At 38.2% G+C, this 25,715-nt stretch overlaps 1 protein-coding gene across 1 annotated transcript in view; it reads right to left on the reverse strand.

The window, feature by feature from the left end:
• LOC135078737 (zinc finger protein 48-like) overlaps positions 1–25,705 on the reverse strand; it is a 31,400-nt gene extending 5,695 nt beyond the window's left edge. Inside the window, exons 1-4 of the mRNA XM_063973295.1 lie at positions 25,581–25,705; positions 19,411–19,602; positions 2,456–2,569; positions 664–784 (exon numbers count right to left, since the gene is read on the reverse strand). Coding sequence (XP_063829365.1) covers positions 664–784; positions 2,456–2,569; positions 19,411–19,602; positions 25,581–25,653 — 500 coding nt within the window. The 5' untranslated portion in view covers positions 25,654–25,705. The remainder of the gene's footprint in view (positions 1–663; positions 785–2,455; positions 2,570–19,410; positions 19,603–25,580) is intronic.
• Between the last annotated feature and the right edge of the window lie 10 nt (positions 25,706–25,715).

A 25,715-nucleotide genomic window follows, 5' to 3' on the forward strand; every position in this document is an offset into this window, starting at 1 on the left:
CAGCAGAATGGAGTTTAAGTGGCGATAAGTCAAGCTATGTTTCAAAATCAAAGCTTGTAACTATGGGTATCAGACCACAAATGACTGGATAAGTTCCCGCGCTAGAGAAGCGGTAATTTTGTTATGTGAGCAAGACTTCAGAATGAGATTTGCTCCAAACGTGTTTGCGACAGTTCTGTCAGGATCCTTCTGAGTTACGCGCTATGCCTGTATAGATGACCCACGCTGAACTGTCCCACCAAACTCAATGACAGGGGGGCGCTACCATCGTTCAACTTTATGGTTTCCAACATGGCAAAAATCGGAACCAGCGATCCGGTATTGACGGTGGCGCCCCGCTGTCAATGTCATGGATAGGACAGTTCAGTATTTTGGAACTATACAGGGTGTTAGGTAAATGGGTATATGAGCCGACACTAGTCCATGTTAACATGGGCATATAAATGGTATGGTGAAGTCAGAAAATCGATATCTTCATTTTAATTATTTTAATTTTCATACAAATCGGATTTCATTAAATTTATTTTGTATGAAAATAAAAAAAAATAAAATGATGATATCAAATTTCTGACTTCACCATACCATTTATATGCCCATGTTAACATGGGCTAGTGTCGGCTCATATACCCATTTACCTAACACCCTGTATAAAGAATGTCTGACCTCAGATCGCAGACGTCGCAGACATGGGGCCGGCCCTCCTGCGAGTCGTTGGCGGCGGAGTCCGACACCGACCCACTAGAGTCGGTTTCCTCGTCGTCGTCCATCATGTGCTTGTTCTTCTCTGTAAGTCAACAATAATCATCAATTAATAAGGTAAACGTTCAATAATACTTATTCAGTTATTACTTTTCTAATTTAGGTTGTACAAGACATGCAACTATTATTTCATTTTTGTTGCAAAATCGCACTTTGGGACGTAAGAGCCAAAGCCACAGAAACTAAAGGGAGATGTGACAAGGTGGCGGGGCCGGTGTCGCAGCAATATGCCCAAAAACAGAACACATTGCTCGACAGTTTACATTGCTTGCGTAGTACTAAAGATTATTTGAACGTTGAGTACTGATACCGCAGTGGATAATGCATGTGATTATTTTGTGTGTGTGGATTTCTAATGCGACACTGAGTTTCGAACTAAGCGCATAAGTTGGCTCTGACATCGCATCGTCTTTGGCTGTGAAGATGTTTTGTTGTTTAGAATGATGTACCGTCTCGATCGTCCATACGAATGAGGACACAACTGCCCCCTTGAGAGAGTAGAAATCATTTCGAAGTAGGTAAATGAAAATATTTCGGAGAACTGTGTCATTATGTAACACAGATTAGGAGAGCTGGTGCAGACATTATAATTATAAGCCGCCATGGGCAGCTAAATAAACTGCATTAACCATCTAGAAAATTAGGTTTACTTATTTTTAAGCTGGACTTTTAAAAATTGTGTTTAATAATGCTCTTAATCTTAATGTTATATTTACTGCCCAGTGATCCAAAATAACAATTACGAATACAAACACTGACTATACTAATAAAGATAATAAAATGCAATTAAATCATAAAAAATTCTACTATTTTAGTAATTGGGTCTTACAATATACACACTTGCATGTTACGAATACTGTTAGAAACAGAAAATTCGAAAGACAACTGGCCAATACTAAATAATTGACAACTTTACAATTAATTAAAATTATAAATAAGACACGTTATTAAATATAAAATAACAAGTATATTTTAATAATTAGCAATAATAACTGCACTAATAATATAGTAAAAACAGCTCAATACATGAAGAATTTTCTATTAATTGTTTGTTTAAGTATTAGGCATTGGATATTAAAAATAAAAAATTTACGAACGCTTAAATGGTGCCTTTACCAGTAGTCCCGAATAAAGTTAATAAAACTGAATGCTGTACCTATTACCGATTTTGATATTTTTACACACATTTTCTTAATAAACCAAGCCCAAAGCATTTTTGAAAAAAAGTTTCTCGGAAAATGTGTCCTGTATCTTTCTCTATGGATTTAAAAGTAATCAATTCCTGTAGTTATAATTGAATCATTTTTCAATAGGTACATAACGGTCAAAACCAATTCCTGAAGGCGCTACTAAAATCAGAAAAACTATCAATTTAAAGCTGCTGGGTGAATAAAAATGAGAGATCTGTTTTGTAGCGTTCCTTGAAGGAATCGTACGTACAGTCTATGGTACATAAGTATAGTGGACTGTTACATTTTTTTTATATTCACAACGAGGAAGCTCTTGGCCTGTATCTCACCTGATGGTAAGTGATGATCAGGCCGAAGGTGGAAGCGAGCTTCACCCGGAATCCTCAACCACAGAGGAACTGGGTATCTTACCTCTAACTGCCGGAACACAACAATGCTGTTAACATTGTTGTTATGGCGACATTTCAACGTGTAATCATGATGATGAAAGAACTTTCAAGACTCACCATCAGAATCATCATGCTCATTGTTGGTCGGCTTCTGCAGTACAGCCAGCTGCACCACCTTGATGCCTCCCGTCTTGGCATTCTCGTCCGACTTGTGAGTGTCGTTGGGGGCGCCTGTTAACAAATAAACAAATAAAATAAATAAATATCCTTCGACATTTTCCACTGCACCTCTAGTCCCAAACTAAGCAAAGCTTGTACTATGAGTACAAACAAAGATATCATGTTCCCGTGGGAATTTTGCAATATCCTGTTGTAACTAGGGCATGCAATTCGGATATCCGGATATTCATATTATTCGGATATTCGCCACATTTATTATTCGAATAGCATCTATGTAATTATTCGGTCTTTTCGAACAATACGAATACGCCTTTCCTATTAAAAAATTGTAAAAATATCTGACCGCAAACATATTAATAAAACTTAAAACTATTAAAACTGCAGGCAAGAAGTTAGCGGTAAGGTTAGATTATGGACAAGTGCGCGCAATAGCAGATATCCCTTTAAGTGCCAACCAATATTCGCAAAAAAGGTTAAAGTGCCAGGCATATGGTTTCCAATGGTGCTAGTGTTATGGTGTAGTTATCTCCTGTGGTACTGAGATTTTTTGTTTGTAGTAAATCAGCAGGAGTCCAGTGACTCAGTTGCCCTCAGTGGGCATCCGGTTTCTCAACTGTCCTATAATCTACTAAGGATACTCCTGCCTGACACGTCAAGCTCTTTGCAGTCTGCTGAATAGGAAGCCTTCAATGGTCATGAGTTGTTGGACTGATGAAAGTTTATCCTTGTAGCGGAGTGTGTGGCTCTTTATTTCCTCACTGACTGTGGGCAATGGCAAGTCCTGATAGATGAGCCTGTTGCTGATATACCACGGCATTTGGTAAATCAAACGTACGGCTTTTGTCTAAGTGCTCGATTATGTCGAGATTGGAGTTGGCAGCTGTTCCCCACAGCTGTATCCCGTAGGTCCAGATAGGTTTAAGGATAGTTTTGTAGACCATCATTTTACTACTGGTGTTCAGCTGTGACTGGACTCCGACAAGCCACATCATGTTTTTTAGTTTGGCATCTAGTTGCTTCCTCTTTGTCCATATTATATGCTTCCTCCAGGTTAGCCTGCAGTCCAAGTGCAAGCCCAGATACCTAACGTCCTCAGCGGCTCAGCCTGAGGTATTTGGATACCATTAAGTTTAACCGGTGGGCAGGAGTTTCTTCTGAGAGTGAAGGTTACATGAACATGCACAGATTTGAGTGAGAGTGAGGCCGTCACTGGATCGTCATGTGTTGCCATTGTCGTCAGCAAAGGTTCCTGTGAATGTATTTGCAGTTGTTGGCAGGTCAGCGGTAAACAATAGGTATAGCACGGGCCCCAAGACACTACCCTGGGGTATACTCCGGTATACCCCAACTATGTTATGTTGCATAGGGCAGAACCAGTCTTCAGATTTGACTTCAAAGCATATGTCTTTCAAATACGACCTAAGTATTTCGTAGAACGGACATGAGAGGTTCTGTTTAAGTTTGTACAATAGCCCTTTATGCCAGACCTTGTCGAAGGCTTGACTTATGTCCAAGAACGCAGCTGAGCAGTATCGTTTCTTTTCTAGTTCTTCAGAGACGATGTTTATGGTTCTGTGGACCTGTTCAGTTGTGGAGTGTCTTTCCCGGAAACCAAATTGATGTTCAGGTATCAGATCACCGATGTGGGGCTTCATTCGTTTGAATAGTATTTTTTCGAATACCTTCGATAGCAGCCTTTTTTTAAAGTAGTTATTGAAGTTAGATGATAGTATTAAGCAAATTGATCCTTATTAAAATGATTATAGACAAAAAAGTGTTTCTTTTAATTTACATTATATTGAAAATAGCAGTATTCGAAAAATTCGTTTTATTCGAAGTATTCGAATACCATAAATTTTAGTATTCGAAATATTCGAATACCAATATCGAACGAATAATGCATGCCCTAGTTGTAACTAAGTTTTAAGTTTACTAAAGGTACCTGCATGCCAAATTTCAAGCGTCTAACTTATGCGGTTTAGATTTTTCATACAAAAGGATTTTCCCGCTAATTCCCGTTCCCGTGGGAATTTCGGGAATTCCTTTCTTAGTGCACCTCTACGGTACTTAAGCTACGTCCCTTCCAAATTTCAAGTGCCTACGTTTAGCTGTTTAGGCTGTGCGTTGATATGTCAGTCAGTCAGTTTCTCCTTTTATATATTTAGAAGATAGATAATGAGGAAGCTCTTGGCCTGCATGATCAAGCCTAAAGTAGAAGCGAGCTTCACCCGGAATCCTAAACCCCAAGGAACAGGCTATAGAAAATTCAAATGTTGGAACAACAATACTGATACCATTATTATTGACAGACTTAGGTAAGATGGTGGTAGCTAACAACCAAATCAAGATAATTTTGCACCCATTGGGTATCGAACTCGAGACCTCTGGGTGTGAAGCAGGTAACCTTACCACTAGCCCACAGAGGCGGTTAAACATAACGCAAGATACATCATCACTACCTGAAGAGTCGCAAGACGATATTTTGAATCTTATCGAATTGTCATAAGATCCATAAATTTTATTATGAAACTTGTCGATTGAATGTAGGCATCTACGCCGTTAGTAAAAATTTTTATCACTTTTAACAATAATAAATCGACAAAAATGCTAAAATGTCAGTCGAATGATTTAATTTTTTAAAATGCACTATCGAATATTTTGGGATTTTTTTCCTAACGTATAACCAAACGGAATTTAATAATTCTTATGATAATATTTATTAATTAATGATCACTTTATTCGTGATTTTGTATCTTTAAAACTATTTTGTAAATCGTAAAAATAAAACTTAGGGCACGTCGACGGCAAATCGCTAAACGACTTTCCTAATATGGAAACTGAAACCCGTCCTTGATGGTAGCATTTTGTTTTACAAATGACATTATTACCACTGATATTCCTTTTGTTATTTGTTTTTGCGATCATAATGCAGACAAGAAAAAACAATTGAAAATGAGACTTCATATTACTACGTTCTTCATATATTTTACTGCAGTTGGTACAGTCAGCGTCAAATAGTTAGTGACACCCAAAGTGGAAAAATCCAATGAGGGTTTTCGCGTATGAAAAATCCGCCAGATGGCAATACGTAGACGCGAGGTCCAAATGCTGCATGATTGGTTATTTTTGACATGACATTGACAGATATGTCAAAATCCACCAATCACGCAGCAGTCAGACCCCACATCCACGTCCCGCCATCTAGCGGATCTTTCATACGCGAAAACCCTCATTGTAACAAAGCGTGTTGCGAACTTATGGCTACTTTGGGTGTCACCACAGAATAATAATAAGTACTACGTACAGAAGTTTTACTTCGCGAAGGCATTTAAAAAAATGTATGCTCAATGTCATTAACAATATGGTGTAATTTAGCCTGTCTCAAGAGTCAAGCACCATTTTGTTGACAAACGTCAGTGATCGGCACTGCGCCGAAGCTATAGGGCTGACTTCGGTAAAATGATGTGACGTGAGGTGCCAAACTGCGGAAAATGGCGAAGGAAATACATGATTTAAAATGAATTATCATGTATAATATTAACTACTTATTTACCTCTCAGTGTCTTGAGGCAACTTCAAAAAGTACATTCTGTGTTTTTATTATTATTTAGGCAGTTAAATACTGCACAGTATTTAGTACACCATTTTCTTTATTTTGTTCCATCATACACAAGAATACGCGAGCGTGAGTCAATGTTCGCTCGTATGTGAGGCCTTGTCGAATAGTATCCTGTAGGTGGGCCATCGTGCGTGTTTTGTTTTCGATGTAAACTCGCGGAGATGAACAGGCCTGGTGTCACGAACGATCTATTTGACGCTGACTGTACCTGATGAATTATGTAGATTGTTGTTGTCCTCATCATCGTCAGGTCATTTGGTCTCCACTTCAGGAGCCCTTTCATTTAAGTATCAGAAGCAAATGGAGGATTTGGCCAATATTCCGCACGATGGCCAGAAGTCATTTGGTCTCCACTTCACCCTTTTATTTAACAGAAACAAATGGAGAATGTGGCCTACACCACCAACCTTGGCCAGACAGGTTGGCAGAGGCCTGATTTTCGCATATTTGTCCCTTAGCCGCCTCTTACGAGACCACACGGTGTATTGCACGGTATCTAAACATCATTTCTCTAATATGATGGGTATTTGCTTACCAAATAAGCACTTAGAAATAAAAAAAACGAACCGAGAGTGGCAATCAAGACCTGAAATGAAAACTAACAGTGCAAAGAAAACATCGTATACAATGTACATAAACGCTCTGATACATCATGTCATACACATTTGATGCCTAACGCCTGGCGCCAAGTCTTGCGTGTGTACGAGCACTTACAAGATCCACTTGTGCATCTGTCATTAATAAATAATCTAGCTTCAGTCTGGATTAAAACATTATAAATGTCAAGTTTATCTGATGTGGGATTAGCTTGAATGAACTCCTTCTGAGAGCTCTTTCTACTAGCTTTTTTTCAAAGGCTTTCTTGTAGGACCCGGTGTATATCTTATGTTTAGAACGTTTTTGCCGTGACACTATTATCGCATGTGCAACTAATTTTAATAACTATTTTGATATTTTTCCAAATACTCTTATTGCTGTAGATTATTAATAGTGTCTCTATCTGTTTCGGTCAATAGGAGAGCAGTAAACTTCACTTTAATTGTAAAAAAGTCGAGCTCTTCCATTATTTTTGCCGATGATTGTTTTCCCTGATATCGTTACTGGCAGTACCAATAGGGCGAGCTATTTTTTAAAACTTTTGGACGTGTAAGTACCTACTTTAAGAGCCCTGAAAATAGCCTCTACTAATAAGGAGCTATTTTCTGAACAAATCTATGTATTTCCCTGCGAGTTTCCATAAAAAACTTCACGTGCATTTCAATCATGTCAATAGAAATGATGCAAACATACACCGTGCGTGATACGATTCAATAGCGAGCGAATTTTATTGTTTCTCAAACATATAAAACGCTCGCATTACTAAATACTGTCCGATATAATTCACACGAAACAAACTGCCCCACTGTTTTATGTTATATGTTTACATGGAGCGTGTTATTTTAGCGAAGCGATATCAAAAGTTAGCAAAGGTAAAACAATATACAGCACAATAAAATACGTAGAGCTTGTGGCAATTGTGCCGAGGTGATTGTGCGAAATTGCGGAGGAAATTATAGTAAATTATAATCTTGCTGGCTTCTATTGTTGTTTCTTGTATGCGGCGGAATATTGTGTTCGCTTTAGGTTTTCTATTTTAGTAGTTTTGTATTTTTAATCGCTTTTGTAGTTTAAAAATAACAGTGACTCCCTACCAAATGAATATGCTCGGAAAATTCGCGAGACCTATAGGAAAATCTTTCTTTGAACCTGTAAGTTATGATATCACAGTAGGTAATATCCACGGTCTATTACAACTTGATCACCTGGATTTGATCACCCAGATGAACAAATGTGAATAAACCATATCCACATTCATTTGAAGGGAGACGCCAACTTGTATCATGCGAAAATACACGTACAGTGGGTCACAATTTTATCTACCTATTTCAGGTCATGTCGTCTCGTTCTGTCGCAAAGAATTGCCATTTGATGAGAGCGAAAGAAGAAACGGAAATGGGTAGCTGGAACGGTGGCCCACTGTACTAGACACGCGTGGAATTGTGAATACTCCTTTTAATGAGCCGCCATAAGCATCTGACATCTCAAGGATTCACATAGATGCTATCTTTACCTAACCTAAGTCCGATTCCGAACGTAGTTCACCACCATGTCTAAATATTTTACGTCCATCTACATATTTCAGCCTTGAAAACTAGTCTACTTTTTGTAATAATTGCCGACAGTGTTGTTTTTAACAAACGTGCATTTGATTTATGTTGCTAATTTCCTATTTAGTTGCAATACTAAAAGTTGAAACCTGTCTGGCATTAATGAATTGAGAAATACAAATGAGATTAAATTACGTGTTTTATTCGCATATTATTGGAATTATAATAATTTATTGTTTCAAGCGAATGACTGGAAGTGCTTAGTGACAGAAAAGAACGTAATATTTTATATTGTTATTTATGCGCGATATTATATTATGTTATGTCATTCTTTATGTATTTGCATATTAAAATGCGAATTAGAATTATTTTTACAAGACAAAATCTAAATTCAAAACTTTAATCGTTAGTAAGCGACAGACATTGTCCATGTAAAGATAAAGTGGATGAGTGTGATATAAAAAAATAAATTACCAAAATTAATCAATTACTATTCATCAGGTCAATAGTCTCCACAGAAGATACACGACCCTCTTCAAATCACCAGAGGCAAAGTAATGGAGAATGTCATACGTAAATGAAAGTCAGAAAATATCACAAAGATAGGTAGCTATTTAGACAACAATACAAAATCTACTTGATTGATATTTTATATCCGTTACCTAAGCTGTGATATAATTATCACAGCTTAGGTAACGGATAATAATACAAAGAGAACGTGAGTAAAGGAAATCATTTTCAGTATACGCATTCCACGTCCTCCGAATCTCAATTTAACTACCCTATCAACATACGTATACGTAACGTGAAAAGCTTACGAAGTTCTCTCAGCAACGTGCAATCAAAATCAACCCTTGCATGTGAACATATACCTATTACGTGGGACACTATTTAAGTTGTGAGCCTAACTATGAAAACAAAGTAGTATATTATTAAAATGGTATTGTTTGCGTTTATTTTTTTTATTTACTATTCATTATTGAGCAATTATATAAGGTGTTATTTTTTGTACTGATCATACTTTACCAACGCATCTAATAAAATCATACAAATACAACCCAAGTGTTTTTAAAAAAAAATTCAGGCTAGTTTTCGAGTAAAACGACAAAGAATGTTTCGAAAAAAATAAAAAATAAATCATCCTTTGAGCGCGGTGAGTATTCGTTTGTACGCACTATCGTAGTAGCCGGCCGAGGGCAACGACCACTGCCACGTGCCGCGCCGCGTGAGTCGGCCATATTGATATCGCTGCCAGTCGCTCCGCGCCCACAGCCCGCGCCGAGCCGCCGATCGGCATGCGGGAGCGCAACAACATAAATAATCGTCCCAGTCCGTCCAATGCGCCCAAACGTATTGCAGTGTATGTGTGGTTTATTACAATGCCGCGCTTGATCAATAACAAAACGCAGGTGAAATTATGTTTCGGGCACACTAACTGGCCGACGAGAAACATTGACGAGTCGAAAACCTTCATACCTTGCTTGTTTGGAGCCGCGCAGCGCTTCAGGGAGCTCAGCCGTATCCTGACTTGACGAGATTCCGTGCGCTTCGAGGACGAAGTTCTGGATTTCAATTTCAATCACCGGCACAGTGCTGGCGGTACCCAGATGCGAGCGCCGCAGACGGCGGCTTTTGCGTAAAAATACGGAATGCCTTATCAAGGAGTTGTTGCCAGAGGGCCACGACCGCGACCTAGTTCTATCGATGGTTATTGCGGAAGTCTACCTAGGTACATACCTACAGTGTGATTTGGACAGATGAGTGCTTGTTTACGCGAAAGGGACTTTTTCCGTAAAAAAGTTAGTGCGCGAATTGTGAATACAACATCCGACGTGGTGTCTAGTGAACAGCAAGCAAGTGTGCAGCCCGAAAGCATTACCTCAATTCGATCGTGGCTAGATTAGACAGTGCAAGACAGTGTTTACGTGAACATTCAACAAAGGCTTGACGTTCAAAATGTATTGTGATTAGTGTAATAATAACCTAGGAACTTTAAATAACAACATTCAAAATAGGTAAATGTGTGAATAAGTAAAATCAATGAATCTAAAGTGTGATGGCAAATCATAATTTAGGAATTAAAACCAGGAAAATTGATCAGTGAGTTTTATTGTGGTTTTATTTACAACACCTATTCATATTCAATATTAGGGTGCATTTCCACTGAAGCGAAGCGAAGTAGTAATAGGTATGTACCTATCAATTTTTTATTACGTCTCTAAATAAATTGCGTAGGCATTACGAAACCGTAGATATTGAATTCCAATTTCTATCCTTTTTTAAATTTCTAGTTTAACGCGGATGATTCGCCTCGGTTCGTTGGAAAAGTCCCCCGCTATTACACTAATGAAAATACACTTATTTACCTACTTATGTAGCTAGATTTTGTTTCTCCCAGCGCGTAGTACCTATTAACATGACGTAACATCGTACATACTCACGAGTGATAATTTTTGGTAACGTAGGTTTAGTGTAATCTAACCTTTATGTGTGTGAACGTTGAATGAATGCGCGCGGCCATTGTTCGTACTCGTATGAATGAAATGAGTAAAGAAAGAGAGAGAGCCAGTGAGTGAAGACAGGATGGTTGTAAAAATAATATCTTTTTTTTGTTAGGAAAAGTAAAAACAAAAACTAGCCTGAATTTTTTTTTAAAAACACTTGGGTTGTATTTGTATGATTTTATTAGATGCGTTGGTAAAGTATGATCAGTACAAAAAATAACACCTTATATATTTGATCCAAATAGCATATTGGTATTGTCTTTCATGATTTATGTACTTTTTAATGTGTCCGAAACACTTTTCATAGCATTTTTTCCACATAGCTTGAGGCACCTCCAAAACATGGTTTTTGACCGCACCGACAGTTGCTTCTGGCTACATAAATCGCTGTTCACGCATTAAGAGCTCTTACACACGAGCAGCACATTGACGACAGCAAAGGCGACCGCAGTCGCCGTCACTTGTCGGCAGCTAGCCGTCGACGTGCCCGCAGCAAGCTGTCGATACGTCGACGTCTGCCGTCGACGAGTCGACAGCTTGCTGCGACGACCGTGTCGGCGTACGTCTTTGTACAGGAGCCAGCCAGTTGAAAATGGATTTCATTGTAGAAACACTGTTGTTGCATTTACTCCGTCGTCGTCGACGAAAGAGAAAGAACCGGTCATTGTGGGTTTAAGAAATGTTATTGAATAGAGAACGAGACTACACACACCGACGCCCATGCTCTATTTTTTAATGTTTTATTATAGTAGCCTTCTAAATTCGAGTTCCATATTATTTCATTGTTTTTGACAGCACTAATTTTTTAGCAATTCCGAATCAATTTGTTCGGAACTCATTATGTGTGCGTGTAAGCTCCTGGACTACTGACAGTTGACCTTCAAAATGGCGGAGGCGGCTAGCTGTCGCCACCTGCCGGCGGCAGCCGCGAACGCGTCGACAGCACGTCGGCAGCATGTCGACAGCTAGCCGTCGCCTTCTGACGTCGACTGCAGTTACATGCGTCAACAGCAAAATGCTGTTCGTGTGTAAGAACCCTTAATTTTAATATAATGGGTACCAAAAGAAGTGTTTAGATTCCAAGCAAGAATTTTGTAGCGTTGGACCTGTTTATTTCATATTTTGAGTGTTCAAATAGTCAGTTGTTTGACGAGACGTGTAAAAGCTCACATTTTCGTCACGAATGGCGATTCGACTATGCTGGCCAGTTTCCCTTATTAAACTGAAGACTTTTGAAAAAAAAAGTGGCTGTTTACTATTAACCTTCGTATACCCGCGCCAAAAAGCATTACACATATACCCGCGCACGGTCTCTCAGACCGAAAGTTGAGCTCGTGTTTTATACTACAATTGTGTACTGTATTGTACTATAATTTGCTTTAAATTATACGTTAAGGTATTAATTGCATAAAAAAATTAAAACAAATTTTATATTTATAGATATTTTGGTTTAATCGGCCTTTAAATCAGACTTAAAATTTAAACAAAATTTTACATGAGTCTAAATTTAATAACAAAAATAAACTTTTTTTCTTTTGAAGCCTAAAAAAATACTATAAAATATAATAAATGGAAGTATCCTTAGTAATAAAAAAGAACAAAACAGTATTTATCACTAGTGGTTTCAGTGGAATAATAACCGGAACATACCATAACTGCATGCTCGTATAATGACAAAAATACTTTTTGCATGTGACAAATCACCCTTCTGCTCAGAATCAGTGTTGTTCTCCTGCACTTCTAAATCATCCACCACCTCATCACTGTCACTCTGGTCATCATAGTTGGAGTCCGAATCTTCACATTCTAAGAGCGCCCTTATCCTTTCTTCGTTCATTATGACGACAAAAATGGCTAAAACAAATTAATAATAATAAAATACAGTAATACTTAATTGATATGAAACGCCACTAAAATATGACAATACATTGTATTGAGTAATATTGTAAAATAAAACAATAGTAACATACCTGAAGTAGTTACACGTATACCCGCGTCGGTCTCACAGACCGAATAACAGCAAAAAGTGACACACATACACTTGGCAGCAGCGATCGCCCAACACTAAACAATGGCTGGCCACAAATCATGAAGCTACTAAAAACCGCAAAGTCATAGAGTTAATACTTTTTGAAAAAACTCCGAATTATTAGTTCGTCGGTCTGAGAGACCAACGCGCGGGTATAGGAAGGTTAAGAATTAACCATTCTAAATTTCTCTAGTAACGTTTCTGTCATGTAATCGGATATTTCGGAAAAATAGGCGACCGTAAGTTTCAGTGTTCCGAGCGCATGGGACTTTTGTTGGCATTGGTTCATTTTAAAACACCTCCATAGTCGATAGCTGTTTATTTTCAGGATCATTATGCATTATCCTTAATTCGTCAACTGTCACAATTTTAAAAACGGCTTTTAAAGCTTTTTATACGTATTTATCAAACATTTCCAAGGACTAAACGACACAAGCGTCCTATTGAGCGTTTGAAAATTTTTGTGACATCCAGCGAGAAAAGAACGTATTAACCATAATATGGTCATACAATATTTTATTACTGCTAGTGGAATTAATGCCTAGGATTATCTCAATCCTACGATATATCACATGACGAGGTTTCTCTTCCATTTTTCTGACAACATCAATGTTTTCCGCCACTATTAGTCATTTTAGACGACTTTCGCAAAGTTCACTGGTGAGCCAATGACATACCATATTATACCTCTTAAACTATCGTTTTACAATGGTAAAGGACAGATCTTTATCACCAAAAGTGAAATTTAGCTGACCGTTTCAGTTTTGTATTGATTAACCACGTCGAAAGTCATAATAAATCTTCGCGCGAAAATTTCCGCAAGTCAATTCCATGTTTTTGTAGTCAAGATAATTTTCAATTCAATGTTAATAATACAAAACGTGCTCAAATGATAAAAAGTTTTGAATAAGGTTGCAGTCAAAAATGTCAAACTTTTCATGAAAAGTATCAGATGTCGTCTAACAACACGTTATGTTGTCGAGGCTCACAACTTAAATAGTGCCCTAGTATATCTATACGTCCGTAAGTCCGTATACGTATATACCTTTATATCTCCATGCGTCCGTAGCGAGCGCAAACTAAACTGATTTGAACGCAGCCGCCCCGTCCCCCTTTATTGGATATTGATTAAAGTGCAGGTACTCCTATACAGCTATTATACAGCTGTTATACAGCATCTAGACACAAAACGAATGCGTTATGGATGCATAAGCTATAACGCGGCGCTTATAGCTGTGTATGGCGTCTCCTGCAACGATCGATGCTCGGCTCTGTTTATTAATATTTACCGTCGCGTCGTTTTGAAGGGTGTAACGTTTAGTACCTAGTTGCGATACATTTAAAATGATGTTTTGACGAAGAGTTTATAGTTTTGTTATTACAAAACTAGTAAGAGTCATTCTAAAAGATTATTAAGTACGACATTTTCATGATAGGTAGTATTACTGAATTTATTATAGGTACAAATAGGAGAACCGTAATTAGGAACACGAGCTAGGCATGAAAAACCTATCTATGGGGCTATCTAAATAGATGATTTTCCGTGGACGAAAAATATTAACCAAGGTTCTAATTTTGCAAGTTTTTACATTAACTAATTCAATTCACATTGGCAAGTCACTATTACCTAGTAAAACATATTTAGGGACGACTTGTGTACTTAATAATTGCAATTAGATCATCGCACGCGATAAGCGAGATAACTAGGGGAATTAGAAATGAGTGTTTTATATTAAAAACTAACAACTCGGCCCCAGTTTCTCGCGGTTAACTCTCATTAACTGGAATGATTCTCAAAACAAATTTTTAAAAATTATAGCACAAATACTTCCTAGAAGAAGAAAACCTGATAAATGCAGTTGTCAAGATTAGCTCAATCAACGTCGTAGTGGGGGACTTTAATTTATAATAATGTGGTGATGATGATAGTGATATTTCAATATTATCGTTGATATAATATTTTCCACTTTAGAAATGAGTCAATTCTTTGTGTAACACACCACGTCGCTGTATAAACGATATAATGTAAACAATTTTAATTTACAATTTAAAAGAATGACTAATATACGTAATTGTGTAGTCTTTTAAATATTATGCGCAGTTGTATCTAAAGTGTTATTTTAAATTTTATAACCATTTTAATTATTTTGGAAAAACCGTAAATAAGACCGTTTTAGGGCGTTTTTACTACTGAACGCGTTTGCCTTTTAAAGTAGCCTCTTTTTATATGGATCTCGTAAAAAATATGACGAAACTGAGTGCCTACCGACGTAAATTGCGTATAAAGTTTATAAAAAACAAATTATTTACTCAAAACTCGTAATGCTATTACAATTAAATAAGCTAATCGTTCCAATGTTGATATACGATTATATTATTTATTGGCTCAATTATAAAGACGACGCATTGCTTAATAAAAACATCTATGTTGTTAGATTCTTATCGTGGTCTTTATTATGTACCAGTTAAGTATATAAAATATATAATTTTGGTGTTCTAATAAATTATAATTTATGCATATCCCTTCGAATCTTAGACGAGCTTTTGTCCAAAGTAACAGAGCGTAAAACTCCTTCCGCCGGCGGCCGTTCATTCAACTACTATCAATTGTTTTTGCTTCTAAAAAATCACTAATCACGTATTTGGCTACCGAGAAATCGTTAACCGACTGTTTAAAGGAGGGCAATGTTTTTACTTTTTATAAAAACTGCTTGATGGTTTACTTATGGGTGTTTTTCCATGGCAAGAAGATCATGTAAAAATCAGAGGTGCAATTGTGTAAAGCAATCGTAATCATTTGACAGTTCATAACGTACGATAAAGTCAGTTAAACAAAGCGTTTGACATAATAATCGTACGTTATGAAGTATTTCTAACATTGTGACGATGATGATGAACCAACGTTTTCACCGTTTATGGAAAAACCGCGAATTTCTAGTTAAAATATAGTTTAAATTTAAAATGTCAGATCACAGACATAAATTTTTAATTTAATAGAACTAGTTTTTAAAATTTTAATTAGCACACTAAATAAATAACTGCGAAATTAGCTATTTATAATGTCGAACTAATTTATTATTAAAATTGTCACGTCATACGTCATTTAATATTGTTTTCGTCTATGTCATGACAAAATTCAATGTTTTTCCACCAATTTTATAACATCTGCATTATTTCAAAACAATATTGATATCACACTATTTCAAGTCTTTTATTACGTAGTTTAAACACGAAAATTTTTAATTAGTTGATACGAACGATGCGGTTTATTTTTAATTATATTTTTGTGTGATAAGGTGTGTCTACATTTAAAAGCATTATGCATATTTATGATGACATGCAGCAAGTTATTTTGATTTGAATGTTTGCTTTGCGGTCATTATAAGGTTAAAAACGTATTTTGAATTAATCGTATGTTGTTGGTTAAAAAATGTGACATAATACATTTTATCCGTATTTCTGCTTGTCGCGTTAGTGCCATTTTTCAGTAATGCGGATTTCAGCACGCGTGCGTGTAAAATCACGCTACTGGTTGCACGCAGGACTAAGATTTCGTATTGTGTGAACGCAGCCAATTCGCGTTCCGCGTGCGTGTAACCCGCGTATTAGGAAAAACATGTATGAAATAATGAAATACGGGCAGCCCGCATGCGGATTAAAGGTGTGACCAGACTTATCAACTCGGGAGTATCGCCTTTCGCGAGCTGTCAACTAGCCAGATAGCTAGTTCCTCTGTGGTTGAGGATTCCGGTTGAAGCTCGCTTCCACCTTCGGCCTGATCATCACTTACCATCAGGTGAGATACAGGCCAAGAGCTTCCTCGTTGTGGTTAAAAAAACTGCGAGGCGAGGCGTTTACGTACGGTGCTGATAAATGTGCATTGTAGTATGGAGTTTCAAAGAAATACTGAACTGACCGACAAAGAATACTGACCGCCTCGAGTTGATACGGTTACGATCCCTTTCCGGGTTGATAAATGTGCTAAGTCTTTAAATCCGCATCACAGGAAATGTGTCGCATACGGATAAGTTTCGTACAATTCGTAGATCTACTAACAACTGCCACTCGTCCCGTGAATGACATAAGGGGTCATGATGATGGGTCAAATAGAGGATTTGGCCTACAATCTGCACACTTGGGTTGGGAAGGCCGAAGGTCCCTTATCGCCCTTTAGGACATCCACGAGAAAAGTGGGCGTGGTCCTATACTGCCAGAATAGATAGCCCTTTTCTTATAGGTTACTAAACCCTTGTTTGTCACCTGTCATCTGCTTTGCAATGGAGGGAAATCAAACCTTAAATTGGAACTCCTCCTATGTTTTTCTGCTTAATTTCGTTACGGTCGTCCAATACTGGTTGGATTTTTATTGGCGGTCAAGCTGTAGATCCTGGTTACACTGGATTTGCAGCGTGCAGGGGGAACGAAAGGTGGAAATAGTCCCCGTATACTGCCGGAACTACACGTCAGACTAGCTCAAAATGCTAATTCCCGTCCGTAACACAGAATAAATATTAAATAGTCCTTTCAAATATACCGGCCTATCGTTGCGGTCTCGAGATAGAAAAAGACAACTTTCTCTTTTAGTTCCATATGTACTTCGATAATAATATAATTCCACGTAAGATCAAGGGGCTTGGTCACTTCATACAAGTATTGAGAGACGAGACTAAAAAAGGTCAAGCGCGAGTAGTGTTCGTGTGCAAATGGTTCCTTCAATATCATCATGTAATCAATTTCTATCGTAGTTGATTATAAATGGCAACAATATCATGTCTCTCAATGTTTTTCATCATGTCTCTAATCTGCAATACCCTAATTAAAATATCAGTTCCCTAGAAATAATTCGTCATCGTATTAATCATCAGAATAGACTAAATATGGGTACTGTTCATGATTAATTGTATTTTTTAATTTATAACTTAATTTTTGATATAATGTAAATTACTACCAACAATCTTCATCTATAACACTAACTTTTAATTTAGTTAATAGATGACACCGATCATCGACCCCTAAAATTAATATTGAACTGAAATTTTTAATAAACACAGATCTTATAAAGATAATTCAAAACTTGTACGCAGCCCAAAATTAATAATGAACCCAAAGTTAGTGCAAGGAATTTTAAAATGACAAAATCAGCAAATAAATTGGACTAAAACGATGTCCATTACTAATATATTTTTAGCAAACTAATAAATTAAGTGTGTTCATTAGGTTTGCAACTCTTGCAAAATGACTTCTTACATTTTTTTGCAAACAAATAATTCAAGTTTTTTATTGCGAAATCGAAATGAGTGTGGTGGTAATTTGATATAAAATGTTTTAACGTGAATGAAAAAAATCTCAAAGCTTCTTTGTTCATATTTAATTTATTTTTGTATTTCAAACCTTGAAAATGATATTTTTTACCGCTTTGTACATTTTAGGCAAATTAATTTATTTTTATAGGGGTTTTTGGATATGATTTGTTTAAAAGAATCATAAAATAATTTAATTAGAGTAATATAATAACTATAAAGACCCAACACCTTATTTGTAATGTAGGTACACCATTATTATTTTAGAGCACCTCCCATTATTGTAATTATGCACATTATTTTGATATGTGCTTATTTCGAAATTAAACAAAAAGTAATTAAGTATATTATACAGGGTGTTAGGTAAATGGGTATATGAGCCGACACTAGCCCATGTTAACATGGGCATATAAATGGTATGGTGAAGTCAGAAATTGGACATCATTTTAATTTTTTTAAATTTCATACAAAATAAATTTTATAAAATCCGATTTGTATGAAAAATAAAATAATTAAAATGAAGATATCAATTTTCTGACTTCACCATACCATTTATATGACCATGTTAACATGGGCTAGTGTCGGCTCATATACCAATTTACCTAACACCCTGTATATTATCTTTAATATTTCCGGTGGAAAACCCAAGAGTAAACAAGTTTTTATTGTAAATTGTAATAGTGAGTCACTTTGATATTTATTAATGATCTTTTTGAATGGCGTGTCCTGCCCACGCTTTATTTTAAATCATGCCAGTAAATGTTATATTTTGATTTTTAAAATTTATTATTACTATTGTGTGGACTGTATTATTAGCCAGACGGGTAATATTGCCACCTCTCGTTTCCACTGCTATAACAGGAGCGCTAGAAAGTTTTATAAATAAAACTTTTCCAGGTAAATAAATTGAAAGTTTGGCTCTACTTGGACCCTCTTGATATGTGACCTCGTTACTGTAACACGAAGTCCTAGAACTCATAGAGCAATCACCATCGGTTTTTCATACCGAATACAATACCTAAGTATTTATATTAAACCTTCATGCCCCACAATTCGAGACACAATAAAAATAAATTGTTACAGTCTTATGCGACCGCTTGGGGTTTGATGGGCTAAGAAAAAAGCATACGAAAATCTTAAAAATGTAACTAGAGTTAAAAAGGCTAGGCTCAAAATACAGAAATCCATTTAGAAATGTCCAGTAGTCCTTATTTCATTCCTAGATATCAATCTAGGCCAAGAACATCCTGTTAAAGAGATACTTTATAAAAAAAATCTAGTTCAAAAACTCACCCGGTGAAGTGATTTTATTGGGGCGCTCGTCAGTCTTGCTGTCATCTTGGAAGCGCACGGTCATCTTCTTCTTGGCGCGCAGCTTGTCGTCCTCGGGAGACATGATGGAGACCCGCTTCTTGGGGCGGTCCTCGTCCGGGTCACGCTTGATGTCGTTGGACGTCGACGATGCCGCGGCCGCCGCTGCAGCGGCTGTAGGAAGAATTTGTGTTGAATTTTGGGCTGTTCCCGACATCAGACTAGACAGAGACTTATAATCAACTTTTTAAGACAATAGTTCAGCTTGTCGTCCTCGGGAGACATGATGGAGACGCGCTTCTTGGGGCGGTCTTCGTCGGGGTCACGCTTGATGTCGTTGGACGTCGACGATGCCGCGGTCGCCGCTGCTGAGGCTGTAGGGAAGACATTCGTTGGATTTTTTGGTATTCCTAGAGTTATAATAGGGAATTTATAATTAAATGCAGTGACTCTTAAGACAATAGCGCATCTTGTCGTCTTAGGGAAACATGATGGAGAGACGCTTCTTGGGGCGGTCTTCGTCGGGGTCACGCTTGATGTCGTTGGACATCGACGATGCCGCGGCCGCTGCTGCAGCGGCTGTAGGGGGAAACTTAAATTGAATGTTTGCTTTCCTAAAGATATTCGAGACTAGACAGGGACATAAGTGCAGCGACTCTTTAAGACAATACTGCAGCTTATCATCCTCGGGAGACATGATGGAGACGCGCTTCTTGGGGCGGTCTTCGTCGGGGTCACGCTTGATGTCGTTGGACGTCGATGATGCCGCGGCCGCTGCTGCAGCGGCTGTAGGGGGAAACTTAAATTGAATGTTTGCTTTCCTAAAGATATTCGAGACTAGACAGGGACATAAGTGCAGCGACTCTTTAAGATAATAGAGTAGCTTGTCGTCTTAAAAAGACATGATGGACACGCGCTTCTTGGGGCGGTCCTCGTCGGGGTCACGCTTGATGTCGTTGGACGTCGATGATGCCGCGGCCGCTGCTGCAGCGGCTGTAGGGGGAAACTTAAATTGAATGTTTGCTTTCCTAAAGATATTCGAGACTAGACAGGGACATAAGTGCAGCGACTCTTTAAGATAATAGAGTAGCTTGTCGTCTTAAAAAGACATGATGGACACGCGCTTCTTGGGGCGGTCCTCGTCGGGGTCACGCTTGATGTCGTTGGACGTCGATGATGCCGCGGCCGCTGCTGCAGCGGCTGTAGGGGGAAACTTAAATTGAATGTTTGCTTTCCTAAAGATATTCGAGACTAGACAGGGACATAAGTGCAGCGACTCTTTAAGATAATAGAGTAGCTTGTCGTCTTAAAAAGACATGATGGACACGCGCTTCTTGGGGCGGTCCTCGTCGGGGTCACGCTTGATGTCGTTGGACGTCGATGATGCCGCGGCCGCCGCTGCAGCGGCTGTAGGGGGAAACTTAAATTGAATGTTTGCTTTCCTAAAGATATTCGAGAATAGACAGGGACATATAAGTGCAGCGACTCTTTAAGATAATAGAGTAGCTTGTCATCCTCGGGAGACATGATGGAGACGCGCTTCTTGGGGCGGTCCTCGTCGGGGTCACGCTTGATGTCGTTGGACGTCGACGATGCCGCGGCCGCCGCTGCTGCGGCTGTAGGAAGAATTTGTGTTGAATTTTGGGCTGTTCCCGACATCAGACTAGACAGAGACTTATAATCAACTTTTTAAGACAATAGTTCAGCTTGTTGTCCTCGGGAGACATGATGGAGACGCGCTTCTTGGGGCGGTCCTCGTCGGGGTCACGCTTGATGTCGTTGGACGTCCACGATGCCGCGGCCGCCGCTGCAGCGGCTGTAGGGAAGACATTCGTTGGATTTTTTGGTATTCCTAGAGTTATAATAGGGAACTTATAATTAAATGCAGTGACTCTTAAGACAATAGCGCATCTTGTCATCTTAGGGAAACATGATGGAGAGACGCTTCTTGGGGCGGTCTTCGTAGGGGTCACGCTTGATGTCGTTGGACGTCGACGATGCCGCGGCCGCTGCTGCAGCGGCTGTAGGGGGAAACTTAAATTGAATGTTTGCTTTCCTAAAGATATTCGAGACTAGACAGGGACATATAAGTGCAGCGACTCTTTAAGATAATAGAGTAGCTTGTCATCCTCGAGAGACATGATGGAGACGCGTTTCTTGGAGCGATCGTCATGGGGTCACGCTTGACGTCGTTGGACGTCGATGATGCCGCGGCCGCCGCTGCAGCGGCTAAAGAGGATATTTACAATGAACTTTGGCTATTTCTAACATAATGGAAACTAGAGTGGGACTTATAGCTTGGGGCAATCCTTATCGATTTCAAAGCTAAATAATGTTGAATCTCTAATCTTGGGTCGATTTTTTAAATCATAAAACAAACAGTTGGAGTTTACTGACTGCAAAAGTCTGTTGCCTAAATTGTTTCAGTGTATCATATTATTTTCAAAGCATTTTTAACCCTTAACACCACTTGGTATTTTCAGCTTACACATCTACACTCGTGGGGGACCTAAGTCCCCACTATTTGTATTCAATATTTAAGTAATTTAGTTTGAAATATCTTAGGATAATTTTTCATAAAATAAACAAGAAACATATATTTAAGTGAAAAAACAGGTTTAATCGTATTTTAAACATAAAAAAATATTATTTCTAGCTACAAACAAAAAAGTTACCAAAAAACTAGTTACATTTATAGTGTTTTCTTCACTACCCCAAATAATATTGAAAATTAGAATATCAAAACAAAAAAAAACTTTTTTCTAATAAACCAATATACACTCAGCGGCACGGAATTTGGCCCAAGCCTAAATAACCAGATATGAGGCCAAATAGGTGTTGTATGCCTAAGTTTCGTGTGACATGTTAACAGAACATTTGTTTTTGTTAATTTAAGAGGCTAGATTAATAAAAAATGCTTCTGTTTAACTTTTGTGACTCTAGCAACGCATTTCGTTGTTGTAGCGCAAAGAGTACGGGTAAAGTTTAAATTCGATATTAAATGTTGTAAGGGTTGGGCATTTTGTTTCTTGTTTTTAAATTAATTTTTGGGTTATTCTCGTATCCATAATTTAAGAATAATGCCCATTACTCCAACTTAAGTTGCTCAAATAGTGTTGCTTAGAATTCAAGGGCGTATGCAGCGGGAGATGGCAGAAACTTTAAATTTATCGCGTAAAATCTTAAAATATGCGTTAAAAAGGCATTGCCAGATCGCCCTTTACACAAGAAGAACAAAAAGTAGGGAATTAAGGTGTATGTCAGCGCGCGATGATCGGATTATCGTACTTGCAATATCAAGAAATCGGGTTCTCAGTAAGTTTGAGATACGCCAGTGTTTACAAACAGCAAGCCCAGTGAATGTCAGCGAGCACACAATAAGAAGAAGGATGGAGCAACGTAACCTGCATACTCGAAGACCAGCTCGAGGACCAGAACTTCTCCGATACCTTCGCGAAGTGTGACTTAGGTTTCGTAGAGAACAAGCAAATTGGACGCAAGGCTAATGGAGTAAACTCTTTATAAAAACTGTTTGTTTGCGTAGAAACTCTTCTCCGCGCCTTCTCCATACACTTCCACGGCCGTCTGGAGCTCTTAAGGTGACTCTGCAATCATCGATCCATACAACTTTACTCCATTAGTCTAACGTCCAATTTGCATGTTCTCTAGAAAATGTAAGTCGCACTTCGCAAAGGTATCGGAGAAGTTCTGGTCCTCGAGCTGGTCTTCGAATATGCAGGTTACGTTGCTCCAACCTTCTTCTTATTGTGTGCTCACTGACATTCACAAGCCTTACTGTTTGTAAACGCTGGCGTATCTCAAACGTACTGAGAACCCGATTTCTTGATATTGCAAGTACGATAATCCGATCATCGCGAGCTGACATACACCTTAATTCCCCACTTCTTGGTCTTCTTGTGTAAAAGGTGATCTGGTCATGCCTTTTTAATGCATATTTTAAGTTTTTACGCGATAAATTTAAAGTGTCTGCCATCTCCCGCTGCGTACGCCCTCGATTTCTAAGAAACACTATTTGAGCAACTTGAGCTGCAGTAATGGGCATTATTCTCAAATTATGGAAACGAGAATAACCCTAAGATTAATTTAAAAACAAAAAACAAAACGCCAAAGCCTTACAACATTTAATATCGGATTTAAACTTTCCTGTACTCTTTGCGCTCCAACAACGACATGCGTTTCTAGAGTCACAAAAGTTAAACAGACGCATTTTTTTATGAATCTAGCCTCTTAAATTAACAAAACCAAATGTTCTGTTAACATGTCACACGAAACTTAGGTATACAACACCTATTTGGCCTCATATCTGTTTTTTTAGGCTTGGGCCAAATTCCGTGCCGCTGAGTGTACTTATGAACAAAAACAAACATAAACTTTTCAATAAGTTTAAGAACTTGAAAAATCACAGTAGGAATAGTTGGCCCATATTTTTTTATCTTATTCTAAAAATGTCTAAGCAGTCTCAATAATAATTAGTCTCAACATTATGATTATAATCTAAAATAAACTTATTTCTGACATTTGGTATATATTTTCTCATGAATATGACAGACATTTTTCATACATTTCGAGCAAACTCTAGGAGTATTGCTATCTTTACTTCGTGGGCACATGACACCTAGATTTCTTTCTTTTTTTTATTTTGACTAGGTCCTTGTGTTGGTAGATCTTAAGGTAAGTCAACACATCTGCTGGGGATCCAAATCTTTAGCCATATTGCAGCAAAACCAATGAAAAATACAAATTTATAAAAAATCTAATATGGAAAAATACCTACATAACTACACTCGTGGGGGACTTAGGTCCCGCAACGGCATGTACCTCACAAACCACAAACGTGAACAGCGCACACGTCCGTCCCCTGCTAGCCCTCGAGCATCACTGGGAATACACCGGATCGCATTTTAAATAATTATTTTATTTGCAAAAAAGTAGGCGGTGGGGAGCTAGGTCCCCCACGAGTGGTGTTAAGGGTTAAAGTCAAAAATACCACCGGTACTGTAAACAATAGTATGGCAACATCGCGTCGGCAATAAATAAATCTAAAAATCGTAAAATATTTGATGGAGTCAGACAGGCAATAATCTATTTTCAAATAATAAACAGAAATGCCTTTAATTTTAATAACCATTTGGATATCTCTCAGAAACGATGCCAATTTTCTGTTTCGAATTTATTCGTTTATTTCTTCACCATGACGTTATCTTTTGTTTTAGAAAATTAAAGCGAACTAAATACTAAAATCATCGCTGATGGTGAGATCATTATTAATTATACCCTGTCGTAAAATAGAACAACAAAGTTCCATTGGACAATGTGAGGTACGAGAATGGACATTATAATAAATTATTAACCATTTTAAAATAATTGTAGAAGTAAATAATATTTTGTTACTTTAATAGATCTTTTTTGAATCTTAACATTCTCAGTAATTAGAGCTGAGTTGCTCCGTGCACTCTCTGGATGATGAAAAGGCTCAAGGCACGCCGTCATTCTTCTCTGTTCACTCTCAAGTCAAAATTTTGGAAAACTGATGGATCTGATCTCTTCATCTCACGTATACCTATTATCTTTACTCATCTTGCTCCTGTTCAAACTGAATGCTGACTACCACTCTTTCCTCAGCTCTGGCTATATGCCTGGTCTCTTTTAGAGAGGAGATCCTCTCCTCTCTTGGGTGTTATTGACAGCGGTGTAGGTGCCAGAGTTGTCTTCGACGTCACTCCTGAAGTATCAGCTTAGCTACTCCTCACTCTCTCTAGATGATTGATACCACTCTCTCCAGCTACGGCGTCATTCTTCAGAGGTTCACTCTCTCAAGTCAGAAGAACGTTTGATTCAAAGTTGCCAGGATTTTTTGGACGCTGTAAAACTATACGCAAGATCTACCTTTACCTTGCTCCTGTTCTGTCTGGATGCTGGCTACCACTCTTTCCTCAGCCCTGGCTGCATGCCTGGCCCCCTCCATCTCCCTAGCAGCCGCCGCCAGGGTCTGCAGCATTCTCCTGTGCCTGTTCACTCTTTCAAGTCTCAAGCCAGGGTATCTGACGCAACTGATTGATATCTCCTCCATCTCAAGCAAAGCTGCCAGGAATTTTGGACGCTGTAAAGTTATACCTAAGATCTATTCTTACCTTGCTCCTGTTCAGTCTGGATGCTAGCCACGACTCTCTCCCCAGCTCTAGCTGCATGCCTGGCTTCCTCCATCTCCCTAGCAGCCGCCGCCAGAATATTGTTGACGGCGGTGTTGGTACCAGGGTTGTCTATGA

Source organism: Ostrinia nubilalis, chromosome 15 (genome assembly GCF_963855985.1).
Source record: "Ostrinia nubilalis chromosome 15, ilOstNubi1.1, whole genome shotgun sequence".
Lineage (NCBI taxonomy): Eukaryota > Metazoa > Arthropoda > Insecta > Lepidoptera > Crambidae > Ostrinia > Ostrinia nubilalis.